We start from the raw sequence: 16984 nt of genomic DNA, 5'->3' as shown, positions 1-16984 counted from the left end.
CTTTAGGAGGATCAGCTAGATAGGCCTCATCTGAGCTGCTCCCCAGTAGCATTCAAAAATTCTATTTTTATCCAGGAGACCTTGGTTAGTCCCCATGGGCTAGAACAAGGGGTGAAATTAAGGTAATTAAACTGGCATCACTGTGTAGGACAGGCAGAAAAGCGATTCCTGGAGGCAGAGAAAGCATAGTGAATGACTTCAGGTGTGAATGATGAGTATTTGCAGCAGACCCAAATTGGTGGGCATGGGAGGCCTAATACAAAGTGTATTCAGCTGTGTAAAGTGGGGTGCTGTTTTTTAATATATATGCCCACTTGTGTTTGTCCACGTTGGGCGTAGACATGGCCCCCGGCCCTCTCCTGTCCCCTCTCGATAGTACCGTGCCTTGTGGACAGTCCTCTACAGGATACGCTGTCAACGGTGAGGCTCTCCAGAGATGGAAACAGAATAAAGAGTCTCGGGTGACAGAATATGGGTGGAATATCAGACCCAACCTGGATGCGAGTGAATGGGGAGCATGCAGTGGCTTTTGTTTCACATGTGTGGTATGATTCTTCCCCAGTCGACAGCAGAACATCCTAATGGCATCAAGACCACTGGGTTCGGAACCTGAAGGCCTGAATTTGAGGTCCAGCTCCGTCCTATAACTGTTATTCTGAACAGACTGCTTTCTGTTTCCGAGTGGCCGTGTTCTGACCTATAAATGGAGTTATATGCCCAGCTTAAAAAGTACACGTGAGACGGTATATGTGAAAACATATTTAAGCCATAAAACTCTGTTCCGACATCCAGCAGGCATCTGGAATTATCAGACTGAAGTGTAGGTGAGCAGTCAGGGAACAATATGGAGATTTTGAAGTCATCAGAGGGTATCAATAAATGAGACTTTTCTGCAGCTTTCTAAAGGAGGAAAACTGAGGGCCACACCTTCAGGGTTAACAAGCCCCTCAGTTGAGCTTTGGGAATGAGGGGCTGTGAAGCAGACAGAGAAAAGGCAGTAAACATTTTAAAAGGAAAGGAAGTAGCAGATCAATACAGTGTTATGGAAACCATGGGAGAAGAACAGAAATGAGTAACAATGTCAGATACCATTAAAACCCCATAGATATGAACATAAAATGCTTTCCCAGTCAAAAGGAAGGAAACAAGGAGATTGAAACGTCAAAAATAAAAATCCACGAAAGCCTGAGATCGTTGTACCCTTGAGAATAATTTTTAAGGTCTGAAAGACAAACACTTCCTATTCCTCCTCTAGGTCTGTTGTGACTGTGCATGCCAGTCTCTCTTCTTCCTTTCTTGCACACTTTCTTCATCAATGGCCAGAGAAGTTGCTTGCCAATAGCCACCCCTGGCTGAGATGGCAGATGAGCCAAAATGGCCCTGAGGAAAAACTCCTTCCAGAATGTCAGAAACAAGCAGTAAATATAATCTGTAGCCCTTGCAGTGGAAGAAACATGGACTGTAGACCCAGATGGGCTGGGAGTAGCCCGTCTTCTTCATGGCTGCAAGCAAGTTCTCGTGCTTGCCCCAGGGACAGGCTTGTTCCCTGGGGACAACGGGCAAGAGAGAATCGTGTGGCACAAAGTACCCAGCACATTGTAGGCATGCGATAAATGTTCATTTCCTTCCTGTTTCTTAGCATTCTTAGCATAAATATATTTATTTAGGAATGCCTGGATGGCTCAGTCAGTTAAGCATCCGACTTTGACTCAGGTCATGATCTCGCAGTTCATGGGTTCGAACCCCACATTGGGCTCTGTGCTGACAGCTCAGAGCCTGGAGCCTGCTCCGAGGTCTGGGTCTCCCTATCTCTCTGCCCCTCCCCACCACCCCCCCCCCCACGCTCTGTCTCTGTCTCTCTCAAAAATAAATAAACATTAAAAAAAATTTAATATATATATTTATTTATATATTAGAATGAGACACAAAACAAAAAACCACCACAAAAACAAAAGACTGCCTACGCCCAACTGTCGTCTGTAGCAAGAGATTTTTCCGAGCTGGGGTAATGAAGAACCCAAAGTCTTAACTACTGTAAAAGCACCTGCTGGGAGATGCACCAGGTTGTAAGTGGCACACACAGTAATGTGTGGCTTGCTGGATGTGGGGGTCTGTCCTCAGTGTGGCTGCTCAAGCAGTTCACCCCTCTATACTGCAGGCTGCTCAGTTATCACCCGCATAGATGATTCCCAAGACCCCTTTCTGTACTGTTGTTTAACAAGTGTGTCCTCTATTTGACAAGACATGGAGATTTTAAAGTAAATATCTCACCTATCTGCAGCTCAGCTCTATCCTGTGAGCACACCTGTCAAAACATAGCCGAGAGGAAGGGAGTTGGCTAAAGAGGGGTCACAAAGTCTGTGTATTTTACTCACAAAGAGCCTTCCAGGCCTGGCTCTTATCCCTTGTAATAAGCTGGCATGCTAGTTCCCAAGTCCCTAGCAGCCTAACTGCCCATAGACGGTCTGTAGCATATAGATGTACAAACGAAATAGCCCGAGCTAGGAGGTAGGGGTGGAGGGAACCAAGAAATGCAGGTGACAGACACCAATTAGTGTAGGGGCTGGTGTGATGTCATGACCATATATACAGTCCACTCTAAGAGTTGATATTTATAATTTTCACTTTGAGTCATTTAGAAAGGGATATGAGAGAAGTAAATGTGAAGTCTACTTTAGAAAGATTCCTGTCAAATCAGTAAAAAGGAAGAAAGTTTTGGAGCTTCCAAGAAAAAACCCTCAGCTTGAATGTGAATATGCTTGTCTTCCTTAGGTAACACGGCTCTAAGTACCTTTGCTTGAAAATTACCTTATTCCTTTAAGTTTGAATGTACTGTCCAAGCAACTCACTTGAGGTCTTGCCTCCACATGATCACCTCTGTTTACATAGTTACTCTCTTTGAAGTCGTTAGATAGGAGAACAGGACCACTTAAAAACATCATTTTAGATGTTTTAGATGGCAATCATACCTTCTTCTCAGATGAAATTCCTAATTAGAACTGCTATCAAGGAAGAATTTGTTTCCGTTCCCCTACTGTCTCCCCCACCAATTCTCACAGAAGAAATAATGACCTAGGAGCTGGGCCCAAAACGATAACCACTAAACAAAAACTTGGAAATTCACAGACCAAATATAATGTCTAAATATATGAAGACTGGTTATATTTCTGATCTTTTTTTTTTCCTTTTTTCTTTTCCCCAAAGAGCAAAACCACTCATGAATAGTTTAGCAAGAAAATAAAAAAGCCTTTAACTTACAGGAAGCACCTATGAGAATAAAGAGTATCTCAGTATCCAAGCACAAAAGAAAACCGTCTGGCCAAGTTTTCTTCAGGCTTCCTCCCTCTTTCCTCCCTCCTTCGCTGTTCTCTGGTCCGTGGTCAACTTTTGCTGCAAAACCCCATTTGACCTTAGATTCTCCAGATTTTTTTTTTTTTGAAGGAAGGAGATTATGGAATTCAAAATGAAGAGTTCCTAAGGACTCCTGAATTTGCCTCAAATATAAATAGTGGCAGAACTAAGTTGGAAGCTTACCTGAAAGAATTTGGCTACTTTTAATTTATAGGTTGTATTTTCTCAGCTGAAAGTCCAGTTGGAAAAGGAATTCTATAGACTCAGGTTTGTTTGTTTTTTTTTAATTGCTTCTGAGGAAAAGGTGAGTAATCATAGGTCTCATTTATGGATGTCTTCTATGTGGCAAGTATTCCGTATATATTTATTATATCATGTAAACCACTCAAAAGTCTTGCAAGGTAGGTATTATCCCATTTTAAAGATTAGAAAACCTAGGCTCAGGGAGTTCAGTAAATTGCCTGAGGGCACCCACGGTGTAACTGGGAAAGTAGAAATCAAGCCCAGATCTGTCAAATTCTAAAGATCGTATACTTTCCTGTTCTTGATTCCTTTTAGGCTCCAACCTGTATTTATCAAGCACTTCCTATGTGCCAGCTACTGTGTTGCATGCTTTATTTCCAACCCAGAGGTTAGAGTTTTTCTTGTTTGGTAGATAAGGAGAGAGGCTCGGAGGGACCAGTTAATATGCCAAAATTGTACAGCTACTAAGTAGAGGCTGGTTCACCACATACAGAACACGTGCCTTCTTCACCTGAACCTTCAACTTCACCTAGATAAGCAATTTCCTGTCCTTCTCACCAGACAGAACTGAACCAACAGCAACCCAAGAATGCAGTGGCTTATGTTTGAACATTTCCAGGGAAAATACCCCATAGCACCAAATCTAGTGGGTCAGACATTCTCCTGTAATTTTAACATCCTAGCACAATATAAATCTGTAGTGGAGAATGCTGGGAAAGTGCAATACACAAATAAAAATAGGCAAGTGGAGGTTTCTGTAGAGCAGAATGACATGGTGACCCGAGCTTCTGCCCCATCTTACAAGGAAGCACATAGTCACTCTTGAGGGGCATGGTTTCCAACATGGTCAGATATTTGACTTCAACTATTCCCATCCCAATCTTAAATCCAGTACCAAATCTTAGGCCCTACTGTATGGATTGTCCATATAGGAAGTCAGAGTTGTTTGAGAGAAAATGGAGGACTCCCATAAATGGCCAACAGCCCGTTACCATCAGCCTTTTCCTTCAGAGCCTCCTGTGACTATAAAGGATGCACAAGTAGGTTTTAAGAGAGGTTTTATAAAGAGGAATCAATCCCCATACTAAGGAGTACATGACAGCTCTCTTCTACGAAGAAATAAAATTTATTCTTGATTTGTGTATTATACTCTCCATTCTGGAGGATTTATACTATGCTGGGGGTACTTATTATTTTTTTTATTATTTATTTTTGAGAAAGAGACAGAGCGTGAGCAGGGGAGGGCAGAGAGAGAAGGAGACACAGAATTACAAGCAGGCTCCGAACTGTCAGCACCGAGCCTGACGTGGGGCTTGAACTCACGAACTGTGAGTTCATGACCTGAGCCAAAGTCGGATGCCTAACAGACTGAGCCACCCAGGCCCTCCTATGCTGGGGGTATTTAAATTATAGGAAAACTTCTGACCCACGGGAATGGGTGGTATGGGATATTTCCCCTAGGAATGTTCAAGGCTAACACCGCTCATAGAAGAGTGTCCACACTTCTTTGCTTTGTGTTTACAACTCTCCACAGTGTGCCATCTTGATCCAGAGCCCCTCTGCACCGGCATGCTGTCCTCCAGGCCTGTCTTCCCTTTACCCTGACCGCCCCTCATTCCCTCACTCTTCTCTGTTCTGACTGCTCAATACTGTTCCCTCTGCCTGGCATCCCCTCTGTTCCCCCTCCCAGTCAAAATCCCCCTGCTGCACCCGCCTGTCAGAATCCCACTCGTCTTTCAAGGCCCTGCCCATCTACTAAGCCTTCTGGAATAGAGCTCCTCTTTCCAACACATACCCCGTGGTGGTTACTACCTCTACTAGAGCTCTCATCGCCATCTCCCTTCCTGAGAACAGTGAGAGTCAAGGGCATGCTGCCACTGTCACAAGGAGGACCCAGCTTTGGTCACCATGGCCTCCCAGAGCTGGCTCATAGTAAATGCTCCAGAAATTCCTGTCAAATTGGATACTTGTTGCTGTTTTCTCTAGAGCATAAAGCTCATAATTAGATCCTTTAAGAAAACGAGATTAGGGGCGCGTGGGTGGCTCAGTCAGTTGAGCATTTGACTCTTGATTTTGGTTCAGGTCGTGATCTCACAGTTCATGGGTTTGAGCCCTGGGTCGGGCTTTGTGCTCACAGTGCCTAGCCTGCTTGGGATTCTCCCTCTCTCTCTGCTCCTCCCCCATATTCTCTCTGGCTTTGGCTTTTTTATAAAATAAAATAAGATGAGGTTAGTTTCAGACTTTTTTTTTCTTCATAAAACTACATGAGTCATCCGCTGTGGCACAGTCACAGTCCTTGCAGATTTGTACCTGGCAGCATGTTCCGATTTTTCAAGACTGGAACTTAAACTGACCAGTGTCAGTCCCTCTACTTTAACTATTTTAAATGTATCCTTTTTTCTTCTAATCATCTACATTTGGTACTGTGTCCGTGAGTTTTTAAAACTGAAACCTTACAGGGGTGCCTGGGTGGCTCGCTCAGTTAAACGTCCCACTTCGGCTTAGTCATGCTCACGGTTTATGCGTTCAAGCCCCGCGTCCGGCTCTGTGCCGACAGCTCAGAGCCTGGAGCCTGCTTCGGTCTCTGTGTCTCCCTCTCTCTGCCTCTACCCCACTTGTGCATGCACGTGCACTCACTCTCTCTCTCTCCCTTGCTCTCTCTCAAAAATAAATAAACATAAAAAGGTTTTAAAAAATCTTTAAAATTAAAATTAATTTTCAATTAATTTTAAAATTAAAACTAAAACGTCTTTAAAGACTTTGCCTAGTTTTAAGGGGCCAACACCTTTGCATTTGAATACATTTTAACTTCTTTAAGGATTCTTTTCATCATATTCTTCCCGAATGTAGCCAGGTTTCTTTTTTAATCCTTCCAGGCCAGGAATTTATTGTGACTAAGTTCTTTTAAAGATAGAAGTTAAAACAGGGGCGCCTGGGTGGCTCAGCTGCACTCGCATCAGGCTCCCTGCTGTCAGTCAGCACAGAGCCTGTGTCAGATACTCTGCTGGCCTCCTCTGCCCCTCCCCTCTTCTCTCTCTCTCTCAAAATTAAATAAACATTTTAAAAAATTGAGAAAAAAAGTTAAAGCAGTATTAAATGCTACTTTTGATGTTCTCTGTTGCTTGATTTCTTTCTGCATCTCATAAAAACATGTTTCCTTTTTTATACATCTAGTGCAATCAACATTTCCTCACTTTCATGATCTATGCCAGTCAGTCACTGGTTATATATCAACTAACTACTGTGTCCAGCCCAGTGTTACACGTGTGGAGGATATAAAATAACAAGTACACTGAATTATTAGCAGTTCAGCTACAACTCGATTACGTGGCCACGGAGGATGGAGAAATCACTGAGGGACAGAGCAGGCAAGAAAAGCTTCCTGCAAGAAGGTGGGGACTTGGACAGTGTCACAGAAGCAAAAGATAGTTGAGGGATTGAACAAGGAGCCAGGCCTGAGGAAATTTTTTTTTTTTTCTTAATGTTTATCTTTGAGAGAGAGAGAGAGAGACAGAGCATGAGCAGGGGAGGGGCAGAGAGAGGGGGAGATACAGAATCCGAAGCAGGCTCCAAGCTCTGAGCTGTCGGCACAGAGCCCGACATGGGGCTCGAGCTCACGAACTGCAAGATCATGACCTGAGCTGAAGTCAGACGCTTAAACCCACTGAGCCACCCAGGCGCCCCAAGGAAATGCTTTTCTGAATGGAATGTAAATGCTATAGGGTATTCCATTGAAGAACATAGGACAATGTATTGATCTAATCTCGTGTTGCTGGACACTTCACATGTTTCCTATTTCTGTTACCACAAAGAATGCTGTAGCAAACTTTCTCCTATGTGTCTTCTTATGCACAGGTGATAATATTTTAGGAGTGGAATTGCTGAGTCTTGAAGTATGTACATCTTTACTTTTATTGTACAAGAGGTTATAGAAATTTATAGTCTCATCCGTGAATGAGAATTCCCACCACCTTGACAACACTTGAGCATTGTTGGGTTTTAAAATGTTTGTCCATCTAATGGGTATGAAATGGGATCTCCTTGAGGTTTTAATTTGCAGTTCCCTTACATGCCCCTTTCCTGTAGTTCAACAAGCATCTATTAAGAGTCTCTCCTATGTCACAAACTGTTCCGAATACTAGGAATACTGAGATCGCTAATCCCTGGCCCCTACCCTTAGCAGCTTACAGTCTGAGCGATTCTTTCCTGGGGGGACCTATCAGAATCATTTAAGGTGCATTTTCGAAAATGAGAGGTCTGAGGCAGGGCTCACATAGCCGCACTATGTGATTCCACAGTGATGCCGATGCTTACTCCCAGTTCTGAACCTCTGATCTCGTGGGAGGAGAAGCCTACTGTATTCAGTCTGGGCTCGTCTGTGTGGGCAGGGTGAGAGAGCCCAGCTCTTCGCCGGCCAGCACTATGGCATCCCTTTCATCCTGAGGTTCTTCTTACATTTTTATGTGAATGTCTCACTGGGTGTTGGAATGATTCATTTGTATCTATAAAGTACCTCAAAAGCAAACGCTAAACAAAATATAAGCAGAGACCAGATTTCCTGTAACTCCCAACTATCTGGGACAGCCGTCAACCTGGAAGGAAACAAACACAGAAACAAAAGGAGGGGGAGATGCTCACTGAGCGGTGCTGGAGGAAGGCACCCCGGGACTCCACACCACATCACCTCCCTCCCGTTAGTGCAGCCCCTGCCCCGTGCCGCGTTCTGGTCTCAGGATGGATAGTCGGCTGGACCTGACTTTTTAGAGGCTGACACACAACACACGTGGAATGAAGTAGACGAAGAAAGAGAAGAGGGAAGAAAGAGAGAGGACATTGAGAGCGGGCCTTGATGAGAAGTGGCAAAGGGGGAAAAAGGAAACAAAGTAGAGGAAGTTTGCGATCAGGGGGCAGAGAGCATGTCATAGCGCCGTAGTCCTGGGGGCCTCCGTGTGCCGCTCTAAGAGCACATCACCTCTTACCAGTAGACAGTTGAGGAGGCGTGGCCCTTGTGTAGGAGGCATTGGGAAAGGGCAAACTAAATCTTCCTTAACCCTGGAGGCCGTCATGTGTAATGGGTTTTTGGTGTGTTTTCTGTCATCAAGAAAAGGCTAACCTATTTTCAGTATACTATACACTGGGATGTGAAGGTATGTGCAAGGTTTAGAAGGTTTCATCAAAGTAGTTAAAACTTAAGCACTGTGAACATTTCTGCTCTAGTTAGAAATTTCGCATATATGGGACAGTGTATAAAGCCAGATTGAAAACAAAACAAAGAAGAAAGGAGGAAGGGGAAGGGAATTCATATTTATTTAGTACCTGCTCTGTTTTTGTCCAGTCCTGTCAGCAGTGCTGAGCTAAAAATTATCCTCATTTTGCAGATGAGAACATCAGGATTTACAGAGCTAAAATATTTTGCCTGTGGCCTCACCACTAATAAATGGTGGGGCTAGGAATTAAACCCATTTTTATCTGACTCCAAAGGCTGCGCTTTTTTCCACCATACCATACTGTCCTCTACCGTATTAGAATGTTTAGAATTTACAGCAAAATTCAAGAATCTCCAGGCTTTATTTTGGTAAGATTAAAACCCCAAAAGTAATCTGTCTACCTCGTCAGATCTACAAAAGGCAATGAAAATTTGAAGGCAGTTCAACAAAATCTGGTAAGGCAGGATGGTAAGCGGAGATACCATTCTATTTTTAACGCCTTAAGTAGGGGGATACTTCTGAATTGGAAAACTTTGCTTTTATATTTCTTGTAGGCAAGTCCTTTGGATGTGTGGTGTTTCACTTTCTAGTGGTTAGATTCCATGTGTCTCAAGGGTTTTGTGTGTAGTTAGTAAGATGGTGTAAGTAAGGGGTGGTCCAGTAATAAACGGCAGACTTCCCTAGGTGGTTGGTATGCTCACTGTGGGGGCAGCCTGGGAATGAGATGTGAGCAAAATGCCTTTAGGAAGAGTTGACCTCAAATGGAGTCATCGTTGGAGGGGGAGTTTTCAGCAAGTCGACATGGAGTTAAGACTCTCTGCTAATAAGGCTTCTAGGAACTGGAGAGTCTGCAGAGGACTGAAAATGGAAACACAACTGTAACCACCACGAAGCCAAGGCGTGAGTATCTTCCCTACTAACCCAAGGACACAGCAATATATCGTTTGGAAGGTTCGGAGAAATGAAGTAATGGCTGACTGGTGAATAAGGATGAAAATATCTGATGATGTGACTCCCAGAGAAGCAATTATGGTTAACCCCTCATTTGTTTGGCATGTTCAAGGATTGAACTGTCCCACATAACTGAATTTTCCTGACAACTAAAACTTTCCTATTTATGTGCCTTGAATGTTTTCAACCATGCTTGGTGGAAATACTTCTGAAATTGGTTATCCAATTATCCTGCCTTCTTGAACAGAAGCTGCAAGAAATAACATTTCTTTAGATGCCTCTGAGTGCAAGTCTGAGGAGACCTGATTAAAAGAAGTTTAAGTAGTTAGGACCTGTAACGGTCTCACATAGCAAGGACTCCAGAGCTGGGCATTCCAGGGCTGATGAATTCAACAGCTCAGTGTTGCCAGGCTGACTTTCCCCTTATGGTCACAAGGTGGGGTGCACAGCTCCAAGCCTCGAGATCTCACATGATAAGATCTAGGCACGAATGCAACGGGGGCTTCTCCTTACACGTGTCTTTACTCAGAGAGGAAAATATTTCTCAGAAGACCCCTAGCCGACTTCCCCTTGGGCCTCATTGGCAGGACTGAGTCACATTTCTATGCCTTGGTCTCATGGAAGGCTGAGAGAGCAAATACCCAGCACTTTTGGGCTCTAGAGTGGGAGGAGGGCTCTGCCCATGGAGAATGGCTGTTGGTAGGGAACCAAGAGTGTCTGCCAGGTTACCAAGATGGGGAGTGAACGTCCCTTACAGTATGGTAATAGCTTGAGGGATGGCTGGGCTTTTTGTTCTATGCTGAACGGCCCCAGGCTGGGATTATTTTTTTATTTTCTAAGTCTGTTTATATTTATTATCCTCTCTCCTTCCTTTGTGCCAGACTGATAGTTATCATTACTTGCTGTTAGTATACCTTGTCCTAATCTTGCCATAATTAGGGGTTTTTTTTCTGGAAAGGTCATATAATCAAACTTGTTAGAACTATGCCTGAAATGTTCTGAATGAGTATCTGGCAGCTGTCCTATGGATCCCATACATGGTGTGGCGTCGCTTTGGCCGTTCACGGTCATTCTTCCATCGTGGAGGTCTTTGGAGAAGTGACAGATTTCTAGAGAGGCTTAGGAATTCAGATGCAACTTTAGTGAAGTCATCTTATGTGAAAGGATGAGCACTTGGGGACACTTAACGCTTGTTTACTAAGGAAAGCGAAACTGCATCTGTCCCGTGTGAACCCCAGCATGGTTTGGAGAGAGGCAGCAAAAAATTTACTGATGCATATTCAGCTCCCTCTCCATGCCGCATGGCTGCCGGGCGCTTGGAGAACACCACTAGCTCTGGGACTGTATGCAGTGGAGCTCATCACGGCAGTGACTATCCACCATGAAGCAAGCTGGTACAGAGCCTCATGGTGCCTTCCTGCGCTCTGGCAGGGGGTGCCCTGTGAATGAATCCTGTGAAATGCCCAGGTTGCACAGAATTGGAAGTGTTTGGCAGTGACTTGTTTCAACAAGTTCTTGAAGAAAGCAATGCTTTGGAAAGTGGTTATTGACATTATACTGAACAAGCGAGGGCCATCCTTTCCGTGGTTAGAGAGCTGACCAAAATTCAGTCTCTGTATACGGGAAGAAGGAAATAGGCAGCAGTTGTCCCACTAATACTGACGAGTAACTGAACCAAATGGAGGGGTTCTACCCTGGGAATCAAACTTGAGCCGGTAGGTGGGTTGGGTTCAAAGGAAGCCAATAGTTAAAATATTCAATTCCGATATAGCTAATATGAGCCCAAACTGCGTAGAGCCCTGGGAGTGCCTTCAGAACAAGTTAGCTGTGCGAAGGCCTGCCGTCATTATTTTACTATGCGTCAGAAAATCACGAGTGAGGGGTGCCTTCCTGGCTCAGTCAGTAGAGCATGTGACTCTTGATCTCAGGGTTGTGAGTTCAAGCCCCACGTTGGGTGCGGAGATGACTTAAATGTGAAATCTTTTTAAAAAATCACGAGTTAGCCTATAGGCAAGTGTTAAGTGAGAAGAACATTTGGAGATAAGGAAAACAAACTTTGTTGTGTTTTTTTTTAATTCTGACTAATTTGTACCATCCAAAACATTCTTTCAAGAAAAATGCAAAGCATTTCTCATAAATATTTTAGTGATTAACTCCTTCTTATGCATAGAACATTTTCAAAGAATCCATCCTTTTATTGATTCCTGACCAATACAGGCAGGGTATGGTTTAGTTCAGTTGAGCAAGATAATTATATTTTTTGAATTTTATTTTCTCATGTGGATTATCGATTTTATGTCTCAAGTACTCTGACCATTCCTGCTTCACTGTTCATCTAGCTGCTGTGTTCAGATTTTAATATTGGCTTCAACTATACTTTTTTAGAAAAAGCTCCATGGAGAAATAATCATGCAATCAGTGTTGTTTTTTCTGGGAATCGCGGTACATATCAGCATATAGCTGGCTGGAAATTTTTTTTTTTTTTTAAATCCTAACAATTCACTTGCCTGGGTAAATAAATTTACATTTACATTTTGAATTGTTTCTGATCTTAATTGGGCATTTAGGGGGTCAAAGTGGATGGTTCAGAACTAGGTGGGAAAATCATTTTTCAGCATGTCAAAATACCAGCAACTCATTTTCTACAAAACAAAATAACAGGAACAAAAGATATAACGTTTTCCAAAGCCCAGTAAGCTGATAGCTTGACAATCATGAAGCCTGTGGTATTCTCTGTATTACTTTGATACGAAATATGACTATACTTACTTTAAATTGGTAAATTATTGCCATTGAATTCTGTTATTCACAATCACTACATTTCTTAAGGGAGGTTCATGCATGTTAAATACTTTTCACCGGTGCTGTTGGTGATTGCTTTGGGGGTTAATGTGACTCTCGTTTTATACTTGGAAATGTATATGTAATATAAACAATTGAAGCCAAATTAAACTATGTGTAAATAGGCATGCTTTCTAAAATTAGAGGAGATGAAATGAGTAATCAGAAAAGATATAAACTTAATTTTAGAAAGCAATATTTATTCAAAATGACTGAAGATGTTACAAATCCTGCTTTGTAATATAAAGGGACTCAAAGGGGCTTTCTGAATCAAATTATTTATAATTTAAGTTTGTTTTTCCTATTTTGTATTGTTTCCTATACGTTACTAAATCTCTGCTTTGGCACAAACAGGCATGTGCTGGCACCACACGGAGGCCCATGGAAAATGTGACTAACGAGTGGACATTCAAAGTCTTGCCACTTTTCTTGGGTTGTGGTGATTCATATGTAGAAACCCCCTGCAGCACTGAGTCAGAGTCAAATATATGCAGTGGTCTAAGACACTGAACAATTTTTTTGTTTGTTTCTTGTTTTCTGGGTTTTTTAAAAAGTTTGCTGCAAACCTGACTTTTCCTTCATGAAATCATTTTGGATGCTTAGAGGGCCTAGCCCAAGTCAAATGTCACCCTACACCGGCATGGTGACAGATGTGTAGCTATCTAGTATGTATTTTCTTTTCATATATTTGCCTCGTGTAGCCAGAAAGATGAATCTTGTACGTTCTTCACAGTAGAGACTTCAGAGAATGGTAACCGTGACACAATGAATGTGTTGTGAGCAGGTTGCACCAGTATCATTAAGAGCAGGAGGCAATGCGGCCCAGTAGAGAGAGCTCAGGATTTACACCATGGGACTAGATTCGAGCCCCACCTCCACCTAGCTGGGGCGTGAGCAAGTTAATAAACCTCTTGGAGTCTCAAGTTTGTCTGTCTGCTAAATGCACATGGTAAAAATAATGTCTCCTTCATGGAATTATAACTATCAAATGAGATAAAGTATATAAAAGTACTCTGTAAAGCTAGGAAATTCTATACACATTTTTTCTCACTATCGTATTTTCGTAAGTTGATGTCCCTGTCTGTTCTTTGCCCTAGAAGTGGTAACATTCATACAAATACACATTATATGCCTTGAGGAATGTGCTGCTGAAACAGTCTGTGTTTATAATGTTGCTTTGCCTCAAACTAAAAAGGAGTCATTTTATTTTTAAAAATTGAGTTAAAGGACCCTAAAATGAACAGACAAAGCGCATAATACTTGTTAGCAGCAAACACTGGAATCAGGCTACCCTCAGTAGACATATGCGGTGTTCAGATTAGTCCCTGTTGCGTTCCATTAAGGAGCCCCCACTGGTTTAGGAACTATATGTGGTAACACATCTGGAGATGCTTCAAACTGCTGAGTAGCAGAATTCACTGCTTGATTGGAAGTAAAGTGATAACTTTATTTTTTCTGGTAGTCCAGTGGCCGTATCCTATAAAATATAAAGATTATCACCTGCCCCTCCTGCTCCCCATTCCAAATCCATTTTTTAAGGACAGCCTCCATCCCACCCCCTCCATCAAATTCTAGATGAGGAAGATACTGCCTGACCTTTGAAGAGTTTGTGATTTAATAGAGACTTTAAAAAAATAATCAACTAACTTCCCTACTAAATACTAGACAAGGTAAATGCCATAGGAGGAATTCACATGGCTGGGAGTGCCCAGCTTCTGTGACCATTTCATAGCAGCAGCCACACATCATGCCTCATATTGGTTAAATTTATTTTCATGTGTGATTTTCATTTATGTGCCTAGATTGTAAACTCCTTGAAGTCAGGGAAGGCACTTTGGTATTTCTTGGCCCCTCCCTCCATATGTTTTACCTAAATCTCAAACCGTTTGTAGTTCAGATAGAGTCCTGTACCCAACATTCAAGTTTAACCCATACGTTGAAACCGTAACTTTTTTTCCTTTCTTTTGTCTTTGCAGTCGACCTGCCCCTGTTTTTCCCTCGAGACCAGCCGACTCTCACATTCCAGTCTGTCTATCACTTTACCAACAGTGGACAGCTTTATTCCCAGGCCCAAAAAAATTATCCATACAGCCCCAGATGGGATGGAAATGAGATGGCCAAAAGAGCAAAGTAAGTGAATCCGTTGCTATTTCCTATAAATAGGAGCATTTTGTTTATCTAGTCCAGGGGTTGGCAAACTATTGCTTACAGGCTAAATTCCGTCCTATGCCTGTTTTTATAAATAAAGTTTTATTGAAACATTGCCATGCCCATTTCTTTACTTATTTTGTGTGTCTGTTCGCATGGCTGCTAACGTGGCAGAGTGAGAAATTACAACATACCACATAGGACCTGCAAAGCAAAAAGTATTTGCTATTTGTCCCTTTACAGAAAAAGTTTGCCAACCCCTTATCTAGCCTCATCAGGTAGATTGTTTTTCTTTTTTTAATGGGTTACAGGATGTTTCTGAAATCTGTCTGTTTAGATTGGAGAAAAAGTACTACATAGAAGTTAGAATAGCGGATAAATGATGTCGATGATGAAAATGTTAGCAACTACTTTCATATATTTTTTTTTTAAATGGAAAATTTCACCTGATGGTAAACAAATAGGATTTTTGCAGTGAATACATGAATCCAATACTGAGTTTTTCACGTGGAACTGTAATGTCTGAAGGAACAAAGTGATTATATACCTCATTGTGTCTCTACAGCCATTGCCCAAAATAGGGCCTGTGTGTTCCTCGACTCAATAAATGGCTACACAAATAGCTTAGAACTATTAGAATCCACAGGGATGGAAGTAGGTTGGAAATTCGATAGAGGTTGAAGTTAGCTAGAGTTTGGAGTTTAGGGATTTAAGTACTGCACGTGAACCTATCTGTGGAAAGCATTCACGAGTCATATAGAATACGTAAATGTAAAAGTATGTTGAGTGTTCCTTGTGGATAAGACTTCAGTGTCTGGAACCCCAGTCTTGTTGAACCATGGCCTCCTAGACTGAAGCAACAGTGGCTTAAAATCATAGTTTCCAAGAATCAATCATGGTTAGAGTGGCAGGTGGATATTACTTTATCACTCACTCTGAACCACCATATGATCATACCTGTGAGCCCAGCTGAAGGATGATAAAATTCACAAAATCACACAAATGAAGAATACTTATTAAGCATCCTTTTCCTTCACTCCTTCTCTGTTTATTGAGCATCCCCCATGGCAGTGAGCTCCAGGCTGGGGATACAGCGATAAACAAATTGAAAGTTGTCCACGTCTTCATGGAATTTGTAGCCCAGCAAGAGAGATCAAAGTCTTTATCATACCAAACTTCTGACAGTTTTAAGTACTGACAAAACCTGGCCTTCCAGACCTAGAATGTTCTCGATTAGTAGGACCTGTTGCTCTTGCTTCCCCTCCCTGACACCCTCCCCAGGGTGCCTACTGGCATCCCCTGTACTTTCTGTAGTACAAAGCCTCCACCTAATCGGGATTGGGGCTCTGTTAAATAATGACAGGGCTGCTTTCTGTAGAAACACACACCTTCCCAGACTCATGTGGAATCCAGAATTGTTGTTATCTGAAACTTCAGTGTGCCCTTTCTCCCTGTATTTTCCCTTTTTATCCATGATGTCCAAGTCTGAAATTGTGTTTAAGGAAAACAACAGACATAATCAAATGTACCTAAGAACAATCATTGAGACTTTGGTATCTTGAAATAGACTTGAAGAAAGGGATTAAAAAGTAAGCTTTATGTTTGAGGTATTGCAGTTGTTTAATTGTCTGGGCTTTCCCTGTGTATATACAAGATCTGCCCTTAGAAGATGGGCTGTTATTTGTGGTACGTGCTATGGACTCTGAACCAGACATGTCCTTGTGGTTTCCATGGCAAAGCTCTGTGTGTGTGTGTGTGTGTGTGTGTGTGTGTGTGTGTTTCTGAACTAGACCTTTTAGCATGTATGAATTGAGTCTTTAAGGAGTTGCAGACCACGAGCCTATGATTTCAGTATAGGAATATCGTAAGTGAAGCCTGTTTATCTTAACAGATTGGTTCAGAGATGCAAGAGACATTTGCTTTATGTTAACACCAGTCTAAAGAAAACATCTGAAGTAACGTTAAAAAAATCTGCTTTCTACTGTAGGGAAGATGGATTCATTTTAAATGTAATAAAAGAGAAAGCCAGCCACTCATCCTAGGAGGAAGAAATAGTTTAAAAGCTCGCTTCTGAAATTGAAGTGAGTAACTTTCCTGGGTTGTGTCAGAAAGGCAGGTAATGGATAAACACAATCAGAGAACTGTCCACGCAGGATAGGCTTAAGATTGCTGGAGAAGGTTGGAGAGAAAGGACAGAAAGAGAGAAAGGTCAACTGTAGCATTCCTTCCACGCCCTGTTTCTT

General features: G+C 42.3%; 1 protein-coding gene across 5 annotated transcripts in view; it reads left to right on the top strand.

The window, feature by feature from the left end:
- The window catches only part of BABAM2 (BRISC and BRCA1 A complex member 2), a 400305-nt gene that overhangs the window by 351920 nt on the left and 31401 nt on the right, over window positions 1-16984 (top strand). For all 5 annotated transcript variants that reach the window (XM_045447307.1, XM_045447310.1, XM_045447306.1 and 2 more), the window contains exon 11: window positions 14570-14723. In XM_045447307.1, coding sequence (XP_045303263.1) covers window positions 14570-14723 — 154 coding nt within the window. The remainder of the gene's footprint in view (window positions 1-14569; window positions 14724-16984) is intronic.

The sequence above is a fragment of the Leopardus geoffroyi genome, chromosome A3 (assembly GCF_018350155.1).
Source record: "Leopardus geoffroyi isolate Oge1 chromosome A3, O.geoffroyi_Oge1_pat1.0, whole genome shotgun sequence".
Lineage (NCBI taxonomy): Eukaryota > Metazoa > Chordata > Mammalia > Carnivora > Felidae > Leopardus > Leopardus geoffroyi.
This window is presented reverse-complemented; position numbering and strand designations above follow the sequence as displayed.